This window comes from Dasypus novemcinctus, chromosome 9 (genome assembly GCF_030445035.2).
Source record: "Dasypus novemcinctus isolate mDasNov1 chromosome 9, mDasNov1.1.hap2, whole genome shotgun sequence".
NCBI lineage: Eukaryota > Metazoa > Chordata > Mammalia > Cingulata > Dasypodidae > Dasypus > Dasypus novemcinctus.
This window is the reverse complement of record NC_080681.1, coordinates 59,432,458-59,451,999: the sequence shown is the minus strand read 5'-3', so window position 1 is coordinate 59,451,999 and position 19,542 is coordinate 59,432,458. Positions and strand designations below refer to the sequence as shown.

Below are 19,542 nucleotides of genomic sequence, written 5' to 3'. Positions count from 1 at the left end.
CCACACTGTTTCTAAAAAGTAGTGTTTAATTCTGGGTGTGCTTTGTTTTTAAAGAGACAAACTGTAGTAAGTCTAAAGTAGTGTGACTGTGGTGTTTAAGGATCTAGAAATCCTATTACACAAGGGATTATTTAAGAGATAACTAATATTTAGAATAAAACTAATTCCTATAACTAATAAAATTTGCTTTGGATTGGGAAAAGTGGACATGGTGGACGATGGGTATGGGGAATGGCAGGAAGAGATGAGAGGTGGAGGCATCTTTGGGACATGGAGCTGCCCTGGATGGTGCTTCAGAGGTAATCACCGGACATTGTAAATCCTCACAGGGCCCACTGGATGGAATGGAGGAGAGTATGGGCCATGATGTGAACTATTGTCTATGAGGTGCAGAGGTGCCCAAAGATGTACTTACCAAATCCAATGGATGTGTCATGATGATGGGAACGAGTGTTGTTGGGGGGGGGAGAGGGGGGGTGGGGGGTGGGGTTGAATGGGACCTCACATATATATTTTTAATGTAATATTATTACAAAGTCAATAAAAAAATAATCTTAAAAATTCAAAAAAAAAATTTGCTTTGGAATACTTAAGTATAAGAAAGCACTCATTTTGTCATTTAATACATTAATTCTGTCTTGGGTCCTCAAGCACTAAGCTTGGGGAAAAAAAGATCTATTCTCAGTTTTATATGATACCTACCCTGGGGATTAGTGAGAAATGCAGAATTCATTGAAACCAGGAGATTGTGGAAAAGCCTCTGGTCTTCAACCCAGTGAGGTTCTCCCTAAGATACTGGTTGCCTGAGGCTACATGGTTAATTGAAATGCAAGTGGCACTACTGCTAATCATCGTTTTTCACTCAACTGCCATCTTGGCCACTAGGTCTTTCTCAAAGCTTGGGTGCTCATTTTTTGCTTATTGGGCTTCCAAGCCATTTTTCTCATTACACTCCTGCCACCAGCAAGTAGAGTATGACTTGAGATAGAATCTGCCACTCCTCCATATCCCCATATTCCCAGGCTCAGAAATGCTCTTTCTTCATGGGGTCCTGCCTCTACTGCCCTTTCTCCTAGAAGCATCTATTCACTGGTATAGATGTGGCAGGAAGTGAGGCAGATGTTCTTACAATGCTGGCAGAGCTTTTATGATGTTCTTTGGACTGCTTGTAGCCTCCAACAGGCCCTTCTGGATATCTCAAAACATATTTTAAGATCTAAGTGGGAGAAGGAGGCACATACATATGAAAAACTAACAATTCAAACAAGTGTGTGGTAAATGCCAAGTAAATCATGGAAAAGAAAGCAAATATTTACCTGAGCTCCAATAACATAGACCACACACACACACTTTTTACCCCAATATGGGTCTCACATTCTCCTCAAAGTCAATATAGTATTTAAAATAGCACACATTATGTGCAACCTATCTTCACCTTAAATTTATTACATTCCAGTATTCCCACACCACTACTGAATACAGAAGCTATTTTTAATTCCTTCCTTTCTTTTAATTCCCACATTCAATCAAACCATCCTCAGATATCAAGTCAAGTCTTTCTCCAATGCATCTCTCATGCCTGCCTCCATGTCATCCATACTGCCACTAGGCCTTATTGCTAACCCTATTACACCCCATCTCAATTTTGCATCAGTCTCTTATCTGACCTCTTTGCTAGCACATTCTCTCCCCATTTTCAACACCATTCCAAGGCACTAAAGTTAGCTTTCTAAAATACAAATCTTGTATCTTTTTCCTACCAAAATCTTTTTGTTTTTATTTTTAAAGCAGCTTTAAATTGTATAAATGTTACATAAAGACATAGGGGATTCCCATATGTCCCACTTCCTCCCCTTCCCCACTTTCCCACATTAACAACATCCTTCATTAGTATGGTACATTTGTTACAATTGATGAACACAAATTGGAACATTGCTACTATAGTTTATATTAGAGTTTACACTCTGCTCCATGCAATTTTAAAGGTTATGACAAAATGTGTAATGGCCTGTATCTGTCATTTCACTGTCATGCAGGACAATTCCAATATCCCCAAAATACCCCTGTATTACAGCTAGACTTCCCTCTCCCTCCCCTCAGAACCTCTGATGGCCTCTGCCTTTTTATCAATGATACGAGTTCTTCCATTGATAGAATAATAAGTCTATAATAGAATTAAAATGTCTACTTTAGTCCATTGTTCATTCCCCAATCTTGAGAATTTTGGGTAGTGATGCCCACTGTTTCTAACTGAGGGAGGGCTTAGATCCATGGGGTGGATCATACCAAAATCTTAAAGGCCTTTTTTTGCCATCAGGTCAAAATGCAAACTTCTTGATTTTATAAGTGAGATACCTCATGATCTGGCCCGTGTCTACATTTTATTGCTTATGCTTTATTTCTTATTATTTCTTGCTAATTCTTACTTGTTACCATTTTCCTAACCTGCAGTTGCTTGAATGGACTATAGTCTTTTTCAACCCATACCTTTGATATTTCTTCCTGAAATGGTTGTCTCCTCTAACCCTGCAATCTGATCAATTGCTCCACAGAGAAATTTCAATAAAACCTTCTATTCTTCATTCCCAATTCCCAGTGCTAAAACAGTACTTCTCCTCTGTGTTCTCTACAAATCTACACATACAATTTCTATAGCATTTATTCTATTTGGTAGAAATTGTCTATTCCTTCAGCAATTTCTCTCATGAATATGAGCTATTTGAGAGTAAGAACAATGCCTTTCCTCTTGAAACCCCTAAAACTTAGAAAATAAGAGGAAATCAATATATTTTACGTTGATGGAAAAATGATAGTGAGAGATGAATGGGAAAGGGCATTTCGAATAGAAGAAATAGCATTAGCAAAGGCCTAAAATTTAGAAAACTGCTCCTCTCAAAGTCACCACTAATCTCCATATTGTGAAATTCAATCGCTAGTACTAATTAGTAGATTCAACTGGCTAAAGTATAATCCTGAGAACAGCTAAGGTTTGAGACTGTCCAAGTCGGAAAGAGGTTGGTAGATGCCATCTTAACTCCACCCCCAGCATGACATGAAGTGGGGCTGATTGAAAATCACAGTGCTGGTAAGGACCAGCTTCTTTCCACCCAGATTGGGCTGCAGCCCTAGTGTAGGCTCCAGCCCTACCCCCATAAATAGGAGGAGACTGCTGTATCCTCAGCTTCTCAGGACAACTGCAGGTGCTTTTGGCATATGTGGACTGAACTTTTGGGTGTTGGTGGTTCCATTCCCACCCCCTAAAAGGCAGAAGGGACACTACTTCCTCAGCCTCTCAGGGCAACTGTATGCATATTCAGCCCACATGGATTAGATTGTTGGTCAGTCCAGAGGGTCCATCTCCAACCTGGAAGGGAGGGTGGTGGATCGGTGCTATCTCAGTCTGCTTGGGCAACTGAGGTCATTTTGGACCCACACAGTGTAGATTCCTGCTCACACCTGCAGCTCCATCCCTGCTCCAGCAGGGGGGGAAGGGGCGAGATACTCATCAGTCTCTCTGGGCAACTACAGATGATCTTGGATTACTACACACAGCTACAGCTTTGTCCCTACCCTTGGCAGATGAGATAGGTGGGAGAAGATTAATCAGTTCCTGGGGCAATGCGGGCAGCTTGAGCCTCCACAGTTTATGGCACCAACTACATCCTTGGCTCCTACCACACAATAAGCAAGGGGAAAAGTGCAAGAAACCCCTAAACTAAAGAGAGAAACTGCACCCAGAATAAATACATCTAGTAAGCCAGATGCCAAGACACCAACAAAAAATTACAATAGATACCAAGAAATGGGAAGATATGATCCAGCTAAGGAACAAGATAAGTCTCCAGATGACATAAAGGAGTTGAGACAGCTAATCATGGACGTTCATACAAATCTCCTTAATAAATTCAATGAGATGGCTAAAGAGATTAAGGATATTAGGAAGACACTGGGTGAGCACAAATAAGAATTTGAGAGCATACATAGAAAAATAACAGTGCTTATGGGAATGAAAAGCACAATAAGTGAAATTAAAAATACACTGGAGGCATATAATTGATTTGAGGAGGCAGAAGGAAGGATCATTGAACTTGTAGACATGGCCTCCAAAAGTGAACATACAAAAGAATAGATGAAGAAAAGAAAGGGAAGAAAATTGAACATGGTCTCAGGGAAGTAAATGATGGAAAGAGACTTGCAAACATGTGTGATGTGGAAGTCCCAGAAGGAGAAGAGAAGGGAAAAGGGGCAGAATGAATATTTGAAGAAATAATGGTAGAAAATTTCCCAACCCTGTTGAAGGATGTAGATATCCATGTCCAGGAAGCAAAATGCACTCCCATCCAAATAAATTCAAATAGACTAACTCTGAGACACTAATCAGAATGTCAAATGCCAAAGAAAAAGAGAGAATTCTGAGATCAGCAAAAGAAACATGATACATAACATTTAAGGGATACCTAATAAGATTAAATGCTGATTTCTCATCCGAAACCAGTGGTATGATATACTTAAGATACTGGAGGAAAAAAAAAAAAACTGCTAGTCAAGAATCTTATATCCAACAAGGCCATCTTTCAAAAGTTATTGAAAATCACAGTGTTTAAAATATTCACAGGTAAACAGAAACTGAGAGAGTTTATAACAGAGACCAGCTTTACAGGAAATACTAAAGGTAGCACTACAGCCTAAAAAGAAAAGACAGGAGAAAGAGCCTTGGAAGAGAGTCTAGAAATGAAGATTATATCAGTAAAAGTAACTAAAAGTGTAAAAAGAGTGGTGAAAATAAAATATGACAGATAAAATCCAAAAGTTAAAATGGCTGAAATAGGAACTACCTTTACAGTAATAATATTGCATGTTAATGGGTTAAACTTCCCAAACAAAAGACACAAACTAGCAGAATGGATAAGAAAATATGAGCCATCTATATGCTGTCTACAGCAGATTCACCTTAGATCCCAAGGATACCAATTGATTGAAAGTGAAAGGCTGGAAAAAGATATTCCACACATGCAGTAAACAACAACAACAACAAAAGCTGGAGTAGCTATACTTATATCAGATAAAATAGACTCGAATAGCAAAACTGTTATTAGGGACAAGGAAGGACATTATATATTAATAACAGGGACAATTAACCAAGAAGGAATAACAATCATAAATGTACATGCATCTGACTAGTATGCCTCCAGAATATGAGGGAAATTCTGGCAAAAATGAAGGAAGAAATAGATATCTCTACAATAATAGTTGGAGACTTTAATATACCACTCTCAGCATTGGGTAGAACATCTGGGCAGAGAATCAATAAAGAAACAGAGAACTTGAATAATATGATAAATGGGCGAAACTTAATAGGCATATACAGAACATTGCACCCTAAAACAGCACGATGTACATTATTTTCAAATGCATATGGATCTTTCTCCAGGATAGACCATATGTTGGGTCACAAAGCAGATCTCAATAAATTCAACAAGATCAAAATTATACAGAGTTTTCTCTGATCATAATGGAATAAAGTTGGAAATCAACAAGTGGCAGAAAAACAGAAAATCCACAAATATATGAAGATTAAACAACACACTTTTAAGTGATCAGTGGGTCAAATAAGTGATTTTGAGAGAAATCAATAAATATCTAGAGACAAATAAAAATGAAAGCACAACTTATCAGAACCTATGGGATTACAGCAAAGGCAGTGCTGAGAGGGAAATTTATAGCCCTCAATGCTTACATTGAAAAAGAAGAAAAAGCTAAAATCAATAACTTAACCACATAGCTAGAGGAACTAGAAAAAGAATAGCAAACTAATCCAAAAGCAAGTAGAAGGAATGAAATAACAAAGAAGAGGGCAGAAATAAATGAAATGAAGAACAAAAAAAAATAGAATTAACAAATAAAAAGTTGGTTCTTCAAGAATTTTAACAAAATTGACAAGCCCTTAGCTAAACTGACAAAGAAAAAAAGAGAATATGCAAATAAATGAAATAAAAAATGAAAATGGGGATATTACTACTAACCCCACAGAAATAAAAGAGATCATAAGAAGATACTACGAAAAACTGTATGCCAAAAAACTAGATAATGTAAATGAGATGAAAAAATTCCTAAGAATATTCTTATACTGACCCTAGAAGAAATAGAAGACTTCAACAAACCAATCCCAAGTAAAGTGATTGAAAGTGTCATCAAACAAATCCCCAAAATGAAAAGCGCAGGACCAGATGGTTTCACAGTTGAGTTCTACCAAATATTGAAAGAAAATTTAATACTAACCTTACTCAAACTCTTTCAAAAAGTTGAACAAAAAGGAACACTACCCAACTCATTCTATGCAGCCAATATCACCTTAATACTAAAGCCAGATAAAGATATTATGAAAAAAGAAATTTATATACTCATTTCCCTAATGAATATGGATGCAAAAATTCTCAACAAAATACTTGCCAACTGAATCCAAAAGCACATTAAAAGGATTATTCATCATGATCATTGGGTTTTATACCAGGCGTGAAAGCATGATTCACCACAAGAAAATCAATCAGCATAATACACCACATTAATAAATTAAAGAAGAAAAATCACATGATCCCACCAGTTGAAACAGAAAAGGCATTTGACAAAATACAGCATCCTTTTTTGATAAAAATGTTATAAAAGAAAGGAATTAAAGTAAACTTTTTCAAAATGATAAAGGCCATATATGAAAAACCCACAGCTAACATTGTACTCAATGGTAAAAGACTGAAAAGTTTTCCTATTTAGATCAGGAACAAGACAAGGATGTCCACTGTCACAACTGTTGTTCAGTATAGTGCTAGAGACTCTAGCTAGAACAATCAGGAAAGAAAAAGAAATAAAAGGCATCCAAATCAGAAAGGAAGAAGTAAAACTTTTGCTATTCACAGATGATGTGATCCTTACCTAGAAAGTCCCGAAAAATCTACAAGACAGCTGCTAGAGCTAATAAACAATTTCAGTAGAGCATCAGGATACAAGATCAATATAAAAAAATTAGTGGTGTGTCTATACCCTAGTAATGCACAATCTGAGGAGGAAGTCAGGAAAATAATTCTGTTTACAATAGCAACTAAAAAATTAAATATTTAGGAATAAACTTAACCAAGAATATAAAGCACTTATATTCAGAAAACTACAGTTCATTGCTGGAAGAAATTTTAAAAAGACCTAAATAATTGGAAGAACATTCCATTCTCATGGATTGGAAGACTAAATGTCATAAAGATGTCAATTCTACCCAAATTGATATAAACATTCAATGCAATAAAAATTCCATCAGCATTTTTTTAAACAAATGGAAAACTCAATTTCAAATTTATTTGAAAGGAGAAGGGGCCCCATATAGCCAAAAACATCTTAAAAAGAAAATGTTGGAGGACTCTCACACCCAGACTTTAAATCATATTACATAGCTACAGTGGTAAAAAAAAAAAAAAAAAAAAAAAAAAAAAAAAAAAAAACAGTGCGTTACTGAAATAAAGATAGACACCTGTACCAATGGGACCAAATTGATGGTTCAGAAACAGACCCTCACATCTATGGTCACATGATTTCTACAAGCCTGTCAAACCCACCTAGCTGGGCAGAGTACTCCAATCAATGTGCTGAGAGAACTGGATATCCCTGTCCAAAAGAAAGAAAGAGGGCCCCTATCTCTTACATTATACAAAAATTAGGTCAAAATGGATCAAAGGTCTAAATGTAAAAGCTAAAACCAATAAAGGTCCTAAAAGAAAATGTTGGAAAACATCTTCAAGACCTGGTGGTAGCTGGTGCATTCTTAAACATTACACCAAAAGCACAATCAATGAAATAAAAAATGGATACTTGGGACGTCCTCAACCTTAAAAATGTTTGTGATACAAAAGACATCATCAGGAAGGTCAAAAGGCAGTCCAGAGAAGTGACTGTGGCTCAATCAGTTGGGCTCCCATCTACCATATGGGAGACACTAGGTCCACGTCCTGGGGCCTCCTTATGAGGGCACGCTCGCCTGCATGCTGCGGAGCACTGCCTGGCCCACAAGTGCCATGGAGAACAAATTCAGCAAGGTGACATAACAAAAAAAGGGAGACAAGCAAAAACACAGAAGAGCTCTCAATGAATGGACACAGAGAGCAGACAGCAAGCAAGGCGCGATGGGGGAGGAGAAATAAAATAAATAAATACAGACACAGAAGAACACACAGCAAATGGACACAGAGAGCAGACGGCATGCAAAAAAGCCACAAAGAGGGGGAGGGATAAAAAATAATAATAATAAAATAAAAGAAGGCAATTCACTCAATGGGAGAAAATACTTAGGAAACCACAATTCTGATAATGGTTTGATTTACATTCTATATAAAGAGATCGTATATGTCAGTAGTAAAAGGGCAAGCAATCCAATTTAAAAATGGGCAGAAGATTAAACTAGACACTTCTCCAAAGAGGAAATACAAATGGCAAAAAGCACCTGAAAAAAATGTTCAGTATCCTAGCTATTAAGGAAATGCAAATCAAAATGACATGAGCTATGATCTCACACCACATAGAATGGCCATTATTAAAAAAAAAAAAAAACAGAAACCAGTAAGTACTGGAGAGGATGTAGAGAAGTAGGAACACTTTTTCACTGTTGGTGGGATTGTAAAATGCTGCAGCCTCTGTGGAAGACAGTTTGGGGGTTCCTCAGGAAGCTAAATATAGAACTGCCATATGATCCAGCAATTTATCTACTAGGAATATATCCACAACAAAAACTGTGACACGAATGGACATCTGCACACCGATGTTGATAACAGCTTTATTCACAGTTGCCAAAAGATGGAAACAATCCAAGTGTCCATCAATTAAGGAATGAATAAACAAAATGTCATATATACATACATACATATATATATATATACACACACACATACATACATATATATGTATATATATATAACGGAATACTATGCTGCAGTAAGAAGAAATAAAATTGGGACACATATAATAACATAGGTGAATCCTGAAGACATTATGCTAGGTGAAGTTAGCCAGGCACAAAAGGACAGATGTTGCGTGGTCACACTAATATGAACTAAATATGAAGAATAAACTCATGCAGTTAAAATCTAGAGTATTCGTAATTAGGAGATAAGAGGAGGGCAATGAAGGAGTATTTATGCTAAATGTATGTAGAAATTTTAATTAAATTCACTGTAAATGTGTGGAAATGGACAGTTGGTGGTTACACATTATAGTGAGTAGCAGCTGGTTTATAAATGGATTGTGACTGAAAAGGGTAGTCTAGGAATGTAAATGTCAATTGAAAGAAAGCTAGAGAATAATCTAGGAACTGATTGACACAGTGAACCCAGAGGTGGATGAGAATTGTGGTTGATGGTGCAAATGCAAGAATGTCCTTCTGTGAACTAGAACAGATGTGCGTCACTATTGCAGGGTGGCGGGAATGTGGAGAAGCATAGGAAAAATACAATTAATGTACCCTATGGACTATAGTTAACAGCAATACTGTAATATTCTTACATCAATGCCAAAGATGTACAGTGTTAAAATGGAGGGGTATGGAAAAAATATGCCAAATATATGCTATGGACCATAGTTACTGGTAATAGTCTGATGATATTTTCTCATAATCTATAACAAATATTGCAAAGTGGTGCAGTGAGCTGGGTGAAGGGGTGTTGCATGGAAATTCTACATACGTGCATGATTGTTTTGTAAGTTCACAACTTCTTTAATTAAAAAATGTACTTTTAAAAATTCTGTGTTCATTTCTCAGAACCACTAGCAGTTTTATTCACAATTTTCCACTTCCTCCACCTTGGAACACCTCCTTCATTTGACTTCCTGGATTTCATAATCTGTTTTTTCTTCTATATCCCTGGACATTCAAATGTCTTTATTGGTTCATCCTTATCTCCCCATAGACCTATTCTCTTAACCATTTACATTCATTACTTGTTCATCTCATACTCTCGTATGCCATCTTGATGCTAGCCAAACTCAAATTATATATCTTGCCTGGACCTCTACCCTGAACTCCATACTTGTGTAAACAACTGCCTACTTGATGTCTCTACTTGACTCTATCATATCATTTCTAAAACTGAATCTCTGGTCTACCTACCCAAAATCCTGCTCTACCAAAATCTAACTCCATCAGTTAATGGCAACGTCATTCTTCTAGTTGCTCAGTCCAAAGCATACTTATACTCACATTTAACTCTATTTTCTCTCACTCACATCCAGTACATCAGCAAAACATTTAGCTCAAATTTTATTATATTTCAAATAAATCCAGAATCCTACCACTTCTCACCATCTCCCCCTCCCCACAACCCAGGTCCAAACCACCATTGTCTTTCATTTGGATTACTACATTAGATAACTCCTATTTGAACTACCAGCTTCCACCTTTGTTCTCCTCAATCTATTTGCCAGTCATCAGTAACTCTATGTATCACCCTGAATCAAAGCCAGAGCCTCTACATTGGCTGTAAGGGCCTACTTTATCTAACTTCCTACTACATAATCTCTGATTACTCTTTCTCTCTCTCTCCCTCACTCTGCATCAGCCACATGAGTCTTCTATGATGTCTTCAGGACAGCAAATCATGCCACTGCCTTAGAGTCTTTGCACTAGCATGCCCCTTCATTTCCTTTAAGCCTTGACTCAAATTTCAGTGAGACCTTACCTTACCTAATCACCCCGTTAAAACTTGTAAACCTCCTATATGTAGTCTCCTTGCCATCTCCTCTGCTTAATTTTTATCCATAGCACTAATAACCTTCTAATATATTTTATTATTTTATTTATTGTCATTATTTCCCCCGTCCCCTGGAAAGTAAAGTCCTGTTCTGTTCACTGCTACACATCAGACCCCAGAAGATTATCTCAATAATAGGTAATGAGTGAAAAAAGAAACATGTATTATTGCCTTTTGGAGTACCTGATAGTGTATGAATTACAATAGAGTTTCATTTAATATTCACAAAAACCCTATAAGATAATCACTGCATCCATTTTAAAGATGAGGAAACTAAAATTCATAAGATTTGAGTCAGTGATGCCTCCAGAATTTCTGTATAAACAGGATTTAGGGACAGCATTCTAATAATTGGGGAGATTTGAGATTAAGAAACATTATTTTTCTTATGCTGTGTGTTTACTTGAGTGTGACTTGAGGAATGCTCTTACATTTAGGGTATACAGGAGCATCCCCTAATCTTTGGCACCAGCTCTTGCCCAAGGTTTCACAGGTGTTAAGAGCATAGCAGCATTCAAGTTAATATATTTAGGAGACAATGAGTCCAATACGTCTATAACAGAAGTTTTGCTATAGGAGCAGTAAATGACAGTACCGATGATGAAATTGTGCCCATATTGTGGAGTTTTGGAATGCTTTGTTAAGAATTCTGTTCACTGGTTCCCAAACCTGCAGAGATTCTTAAAATGTGTAGATTATGTGGCTCCACCCTATACCTCCTACTATTGTAAATATTTAACAAGCTTTGCAGGTTTTTGTTAAGCAGCCAGTCCTATACTCCAAACATGGATTGCTGACATTTGAGAATCACTGCTATAGATCATGGTAAGCTACTAAAAGTTTTCAGATGGTAGTTTGCACACATTTCTGTGTATTTGCAGTTTACCTTTTTCTAAAGAATACCACTATTACTGTGCACAGTACATACAGATAAATCTGTCAGGGCAGATGTAATATCTTTTGGAGCAATGTGTCATGCACTGCCTCACAATAGTATTTTTCTCCATCTCTTATAGGTCAATGCACAAACTGGCCCAGTTGGAAAGACTTGACCTAGGCAATAATGAATTCAGTGAGCTGGTAAGCAAATGCATTTTCTAAATTTGATGAATACAACATAGGAGATTATTTCTTTTGCTTTGTCTTTGTAACACCCAGTATTATATCATTGAGTGCATATTTGCATTTGCTAAATATAAAAACTGAAATAAAACCTGAGAGTTAAAGGGATTGTATGACTCTACAGAGAACTGGATAATTTTAGGATCCTCTGATAAAAATGGGTTAGGTAGATGCATGTTGACAGTTTTGAACACCAACTGTGTTGCAAGCACAGGATAAGTGTGTTATGTATGCAAACTCATTTAATTCTGATTTGGCATGTTTCCATTTTGGCTTTATGTAAACAAGCTCAAAAACAGAACTCCTAAGTGGCTAGATGATCAGGCTTTAAACTGAGATTTTGTTAACTCCAAAATCCTTACCTTTAAGAATTCTGCCTTGGAGCCCACTGAGTGACAGAGCATGAATGAAGTGATTTGCCAATGGCATTCTATTTCCAATTGTAATAAAAGTGTCTTTTTAGTGAACCCATATTTCTCTTGCACTGCTGGTGGTATTAATAGAATTCTGACTGATCCTTTCAGACTTAAGTTTTCTTTAAAATTTTTCTGAAGACCAAAATCTGAAATGCAAGTGAGAAAGCAAATAATCCTTTACAAGTGGATACAAGTTTTTTAATTCAGAAATCGTCCACATAAGCATCATCAAAGTTCAAAAATCTGATTCATCTAAAATGTATTTTACCTATGTTTTAGTTTTAAATTAAAACATTCAAGTAAGGAATCAACTTCTACATTCCAGCTGGGTTGCTAACCACATGACCTTGCACAAGTAACTTAACCTCTCTAAGCCCTTATTTTCCACTTTATAAAATGGGGATTATGATGGTTCCTTCCTTAAATGAGAAAATGCATATACAGCACCCGGTAAAAAGGGATTCTTAGTAAATGTTATTGTATATGGATCACAAGGTTTAACTTACACTACATATTGAATGTGCGAGGAAAATTAACTTGTTTTACTTGACCACAGCTAATCTGGTCATTATCTAGCCTCTATCAGCTGCTTATTGAGGCAGAAACTAACTTTTACTCTTCTGTGATTAAAAGTTTAATCTTATTTAAGAAGTTACACAGTACCTTTAGACTGTGTTTATCTTCTTTGCATAAAAATCCTCAGTCTCTCATATAATCTCACCCCTCTTCCTTCTTCTCTCCTTAAAATGGAATTTGGCTATGTGCAAAGGAGGCTACCTGTCTTTGTGGCCTGGGAGAAAGGAACTGCCTGGCATCAGGCTGATTTTCTGAAGTGTGCTACCAGCACTCACTGGTCTCTGGACTCTCTACAGTTGATACTGTCTGCTGTTCTGAACCCATGGTCAGTTATTTGGGCTCAGTCAACTTCCCAGGAGCACTGGCCATCTCACTCTTGTTGACATTGTCACCACTCAGTTTTCACTGGCTGCAGATGCCTGAGTCTTCCCTACCCTCTCATCTGTACCAGACTGACCATCCATCCCTAGCTTCTGTTGAAAGGTATCTCACCAGCTAAACCCCTACTGGCTCTCAGAGTCCACATGAGAAGCAAACTGAGAGAGGGCCAGTATAAAGAAACTTAGAGCCTCCCTTTCCCTAACCACATCATGTTGCCAAGTCTACTCTACTTCAGATACACCCAACATCATAGGTTAACTTGCATGGCAGCCTCAACACAGATTTTAGGACAAAGAGTACCTTCCGTGGTCCCCTCAACAGTCTAATGCACCTCTGGCTTTGTAAAGGAGATGTTTATTAATGTAGGTGGAGAGACTGGAGACAGAGGTAAGTAACAGACCATGGCAAAACAAAGTTTACATTGATAGCTTTAAAAATTAGTTGGTAAGGAGTTTGCATCTGTCCTTGCTTCCTTTAAAAGATGTAGCTTGGCCTAGTAGCTGAAAGAACATGGCTAGTAGATGAAGACAAGCTGAGGTTTGAGTCCCAGCTCCACCTCTGGCTGGCTGGGGGCCTATAGAACTATAACTTTACTAATTTTAATTTCCTCACTAGTAAAATAAGAGCATAAATCCCATCTACATCATAGGTTTGTTGGGAAAATTTCATACAAAAGAATCTGTAATAAATACTCTTTCATGAATTTCATTTCTGTCAGGTATATCATTTTGCAAGTCTTTCATATGGATAGTTTTAAATCCATATTTTATTCTAAGGACTTGGGATAACAAAAATGAATAAAGCATGCTTTTTTTTAAAATAAACTTGCTAAAAGTAATTAAAATATTTTTGTTTTAATGTACACTTTATGGTATCTATGAAATCATCTAAACAGAAATCACGTTTATTCATTTGAACTCCCATTATTCTGTGCTAGTCACAGAGTAAATCTCTTTTTCTATTGTTTTGCAATTGCCTAGGAGACTTTATTTTATAGTACTTGGTTTTTTGGGGTGATATAATTACAGAACTTCACTTTTCTGATGGTATTTACTTTTAATCAAATGTCTGGTTGTTCTTAGTCATATATATGGACCTGGCTCTCATTTCTTGGACAGTAACAACTTTTAATAGGACAATTTGCTCTGATAAGAGGCCCCTAGAAACAATGCCATGTGGGAGATAGGAGTTCAAATTCCATTCTGTAGCTAGATATTGACAGCTACAGGAGGGTGCGGAGTGAGCTGCCACAGTGATGCATCATGGGAACACAGGTTCAGGGCACAGCAGAAACTTTCAGCAAATTATCCTTTAATTGTAGAGAGTAGAGTCCAAAATCTCCTTGTCAGTCATTTACATAACACTAAGAGTCCAAAAGAGGAGGGGAAGAAGTCCCATCATGGCTGGTCTCCCCGGGTGGCCAAAATGGCTCCAGGTCGGGGTCAACAGATGGCACCTCCACTTACCCCTCCTTGAGGGGATGGGTTCCCTGACACTGAGAATTCCTGTTCTGATAGGCATCGGGAGCTGCTTGTTCCCTGTTTCTGGGTTTGAGGTCTGCCCAGGCCTTTGCCTTAAACTTAACTTCTCGGCCAGAATGTGAAACTGGCACACAATAGAAAAGGAGGTAGGGATAGTGGAAGGCAAGAGAATGGTTGAAGAATGGCTGGAAGATGGCCACTTAGTGTGCATTCAAGACTACTCCAGAGAAGGATGTGGGGGTAGGTGAGGTCAGAGCAATGGCTGCTTAACAGGGTCTATGATTTCCCTAACAGAGGGTACCAGCAAAGCCATGATATCCTAATATCCTGATATTTAAGAGAGGAAAGTCAAAGCAATAAGATTTGAAATTTTTCCATAAATGTGACATAATGCATACTAGTCATAGGTGTCTGTATAGAGATATTTACCAAATTGGAATTATGGTGTGCATTCTATTTTATATCAAATACAAATAATGAAATTCCTTCTAGGTATTAAGAGTTATAAGCTTTCTCTGCAACTTAATTAGTCAAATAGTAGCCACAAAAATAGTGAATTAAAACAAATTAAGTGGAAAAATAAATCAGAGGCTCAGTGTTTTATCGTATCAAATTTTATACATACAAAGCAGTATATTTAATAGATTCATATGTTAAGAAGAATCATAAAATGTGTTTCTGTGAGCCTACCACCATTGTCTTATGAACTAGAACATTGCCTGTCATGCTGCAGCTACCTGTATGCTCTTCCCAAGTCCCATCATTCTGCCTCATCCCCAGAGGTAACTACAACTCTGAATTTTGTGTTTCACAGTCTCTTGTTTTGCTGGATAGTTTTTCCACATACACATGTATCTCTAAGAATTATATTATTTCTCTCGAACTTTTAAAAGCATGACTGTACCACTACATATTTATCCATTCTTTCCTTCATGGGCAATCATTTTTGTTCATTATTTTAGGCATTACAACATTGTTCCTATGAACGTTGTTATTAAGTTCTCATGTGCAAGAATTTCTCTAAAGCACTTATATAGGAGTAGAATTTTATGGTCATAAGGTATACACATGTTCACTTCTAAAACCACTGAGTGCAAGGACAATGTCTAGTGAAGGAAGACAGACCATTATGCCAGGTCCTTGACATTCATGATTGTACTTATGAACCTTTTCTTGTGAAGTTGAAACATAGCCTAGTATTATATACTGCCTAAGAGTTACCTCCTGAAAGCCTTCTTGTTGCTCAAATATGGCCCCTCTGTAAGTCAAACTCAGGATGTAAATGCAATATATACTCCTCCAGCATGGGACATGACTTCTGGGGATGAGCCTCCCTGGCACCAAGCAATGCATCTGGAAAAAGCCCTTGACATAAAGAGGGAAATTGTAAATACAGTGAGTTTTTATGGATAAGAGATTTCAAAGTAAGTTGGGAGGGCATTCCAGAGGTTATGCTTATGCAAGTCTCAGCAGGATCTCATTAACTGCCGCAGTAAACAGTGTCTCAAATATCAGGGTTTCTGAGGGCTCTAGAGATATTCAGAAACTATAAGCAGGGCAGACAGTCCAGGAAGTTGGTACCCTCCCAGTGGGCCTTACTTTGTAATATATGCTCCCCAGTGTAACAGAGTTAGACTCATTTATAGGTTTTCTATACATGGCTCTTCTGCCCCTTTTATTTGAACCCATAATTAGTACTATACTTGATAAATATACGTTCCAGAGATTTAAATCTTTGGTCTTTCCATGTGCCAGTTGAGCCCTGAACTTCAGCAGAGTTGCAATACTTACTCTCCAGTTCATTGGACTCATCCAGGACAACTAACAGGGAGATGATGATGAACAATGCCAATCCCAAGGAGCAGAATATTTATAATCGCACTTAGTGGATTCTTGCTATCCTATTAGAGAATGTAGCAGAATTCTCCAGCATGGGAATTCAATATTCTTTCAGTTTTTGTGGGGATCTCTAACCACTAAGCAAATGTCCCATGAACACTTGAACATATTCATATGTCTTAGAGGCATGCCCTAAGTGAGCACCCTTCCCTGCATCCCCATATTACCAACACCCGCCATCAATGATCCTCCCCCACCACTGCTGTGATGCTTCTGTGATCCAAAACCTCTCCAACAATGAAGCCAGCAAAGTAACCAAATAAAGTTAATAAGAAAATGAAATAATAATTTTCAAAATAACCAATAAAATATTTAAAAAATTAAATTAATATGAAATAATAAAAAAATTTGAAAATTTAGTCTTTGTGTCTTTCACCACTGTAAGATCTGTTGTCTTATACATACAGTGACATTTTCTTCCATATATTTCTCCAGTGTCTTTTTTTTTTTTTCATTTTATCTTCAAAGATGCTTTAGGTTACAGAAAAGTCAAATAGAGAATACAGGTGATTTCCTGATTCCCGTATATCTAATACCCTCCCCCCTCTTCCCCTCTCCATTATTAATAACATTTTACATGTGAATAGTACATTTGTTCCAATTGATGTACAAATATTGAAGCATTGCTAACCATTGTCAATGGTTTACATTATGGTTTACATTTTGTATCTTATACTTTTATAGGTTTTGACAAAATTTAAAGTGGCCTATATCCATTATTGCATGATCATGCCAAACAATTCTAATGCCCTAAAAGTGCCCTGTGTTCCATCTATTCTATTCTTCCCTCGCTCTCTCCCCAGAACCAATGGTAATCACTAAGTTTCAATTTTTGAAGAATAAGATTCACAGTTCCTTGCAAATAATATTGAGGACTTGACATATCAGTCTGTTTTCTTTTACTAGGCACTGCCTATGTTCTCAAGAGACTCTTGTCCCTCTATTTGAGAACATTGCTTGTTGACTTCCCCAGGATGGGAGTTTAATATTTTCTTGTTTATTGTGTGAGTCTCCACCCACTGATATAACACAATATGACAGGAAGAACACTTCAATATTCTATAGAAGTCTGCCCAGGTGCACCCTATCCCTTATACCCCCCACACCCAACACCCTACACCAGTAACCCTTCCCTGCCATATTTGCCAAAAGAACATTTCTTTTATCTGTTTAAACGTAGACCTGCAAATCCCCAGAGTTTTATCTGCTCCTTCACCCAGCCCTTCCCCCAGTTCCATGGATTGTCCAACCCAACCCCCCCACCCTACTCCCCCTCACATCCAGCAGTGCCCAGCCCAATAGCATCACTGCACCATTGTTATGCTCAGCTACACACTTCCACCTTATCATAGATTTTGTCCATATGGGCATTCATTAACAAATTTCTTCTCCCTTTCTATCTCCCGTAAACCCATATTCTAGACTCTAGCTCTGTGAATCTGCTCAGTTTTCTTAATTCATATCAATGGTCACGTAATTTCCTTCAGTGCCTGGCTTGCTTCACTCAACATAAGGTCTTCAAGATTCATCCATGTTATCCCATGTGTTAATACTGTATTCTATTGTACAGCTGATTAATATTTCATTGTAAGTATATACCACATTTTGCTTATCCATTCATCTGTTGATAGATATTGGGTTGCTTACAACTTTTTTGCAATAGTGAACAATGCCACTCTGAACATTGATGTGCATACATCTGTGTCCCTACTTTCAGTCTTTCCAGGTGTATACCCAGCAGTGGGATTGGTGCATCCTATGGCAGTTCTAGAGTTAGCTTCCTGAGGAACTGCCAAACTGTCCTCCACAATGGCTGCACCATTCTACATTCCCACCAGAAGCTAATAAATGTTCCCATTCCTCCACGTCGTCTCCAGCCTTTATAGTCCTCTGTTTCTTTATAATAGCCGCCAGTCTAATGGATGTAAGATGATATCTCATTGTAGTTTTGAGTTGCAATTCCCTAATAGCTCGTGATGTTGAGCATCTTTTCATGTGTTTTTTAGCCATTTGTATTTCTTCTTTGGAGAAGTGTGTATTCAAATCTCTTGCCATTTTCTAAACGAATTGTTTTTCTTTTTCTTTTCAAGATGTAAGATTTCTTTATAGATGCTGAATATTAGGCCCCTATTGGATAGTTGGTTACCAAAATATGTTCTCCCATTGAGTAGGCTGCCTTTTCACTTTCTCGACAAACTTCTTTGAAACACAAAAGTTTTTAATTTTGTGGAGGTCCCATTTATCTATTTTTCTTTCATTGCTTGTGCTTTAGATACACAGTTTATGAAATCATTTCCTGCTACAAGATCATGTAGATGCTTCCCTACATTATCTTCTAGCAGCTTTATAGACTTCATACTTATATTTATCTTTGATCCTTCTTGAGTTAATTTTTACATAGCGTGTGAGATGGTGGACCTCTCTCATTCTTTTGGATATGGATATCCAGTTCTCCAAGCATAATTTTTTGAAAAGGCCATTCTCTCCCAGTTGAGTGGGCTTGGTGCCTTTGTTGAAATCAGTTGACTGTATATGTGAGGATCTATATCAGAACTCTCAGTTTGGTTCCATTGGTCAGTACATCTATCCTTGTGAATGTTATTCTTCATAGTGTCATTTGATTAAATGAAGTTCTCAATTATAATATAATCAAATGTATAAATTTTTTATGTCTAGTGTATGTTGTGTCTTCCTTAAGCAGTCCTTCCCTCTCCAAAGTCAAAAAGATTTTTTCATGATTTTCTTCTAAATATTTGAAGATTTCATTTCTCATTGTCAAGTTTATTTCCATCTGAGCTAAATTTTTATATAGCGTGAAGTATTATTTTTCCTTAATAGATTTTCAGTTTTCCAAGCAACATTTATTTAATCCTTCCTTTCCACATGGAT

General features: G+C 37.2%; 1 protein-coding gene across 3 annotated transcripts in view; it reads left to right on the top strand.

Annotated features, from left to right (window-relative positions):
• The window catches only part of LRRC7 (leucine rich repeat containing 7), a 641,808-nt gene that overhangs the window by 433,732 nt on the left and 188,534 nt on the right, over positions 1-19,542 (top strand). For all 3 annotated transcript variants that reach the window (XM_071217384.1, XM_071217382.1, XM_071217383.1), the window contains one exon: positions 11,795-11,858. In XM_071217384.1, the coding sequence (XP_071073485.1) occupies positions 11,795-11,858 (64 nt within the window). The remainder of the gene's footprint in view (positions 1-11,794; positions 11,859-19,542) is intronic.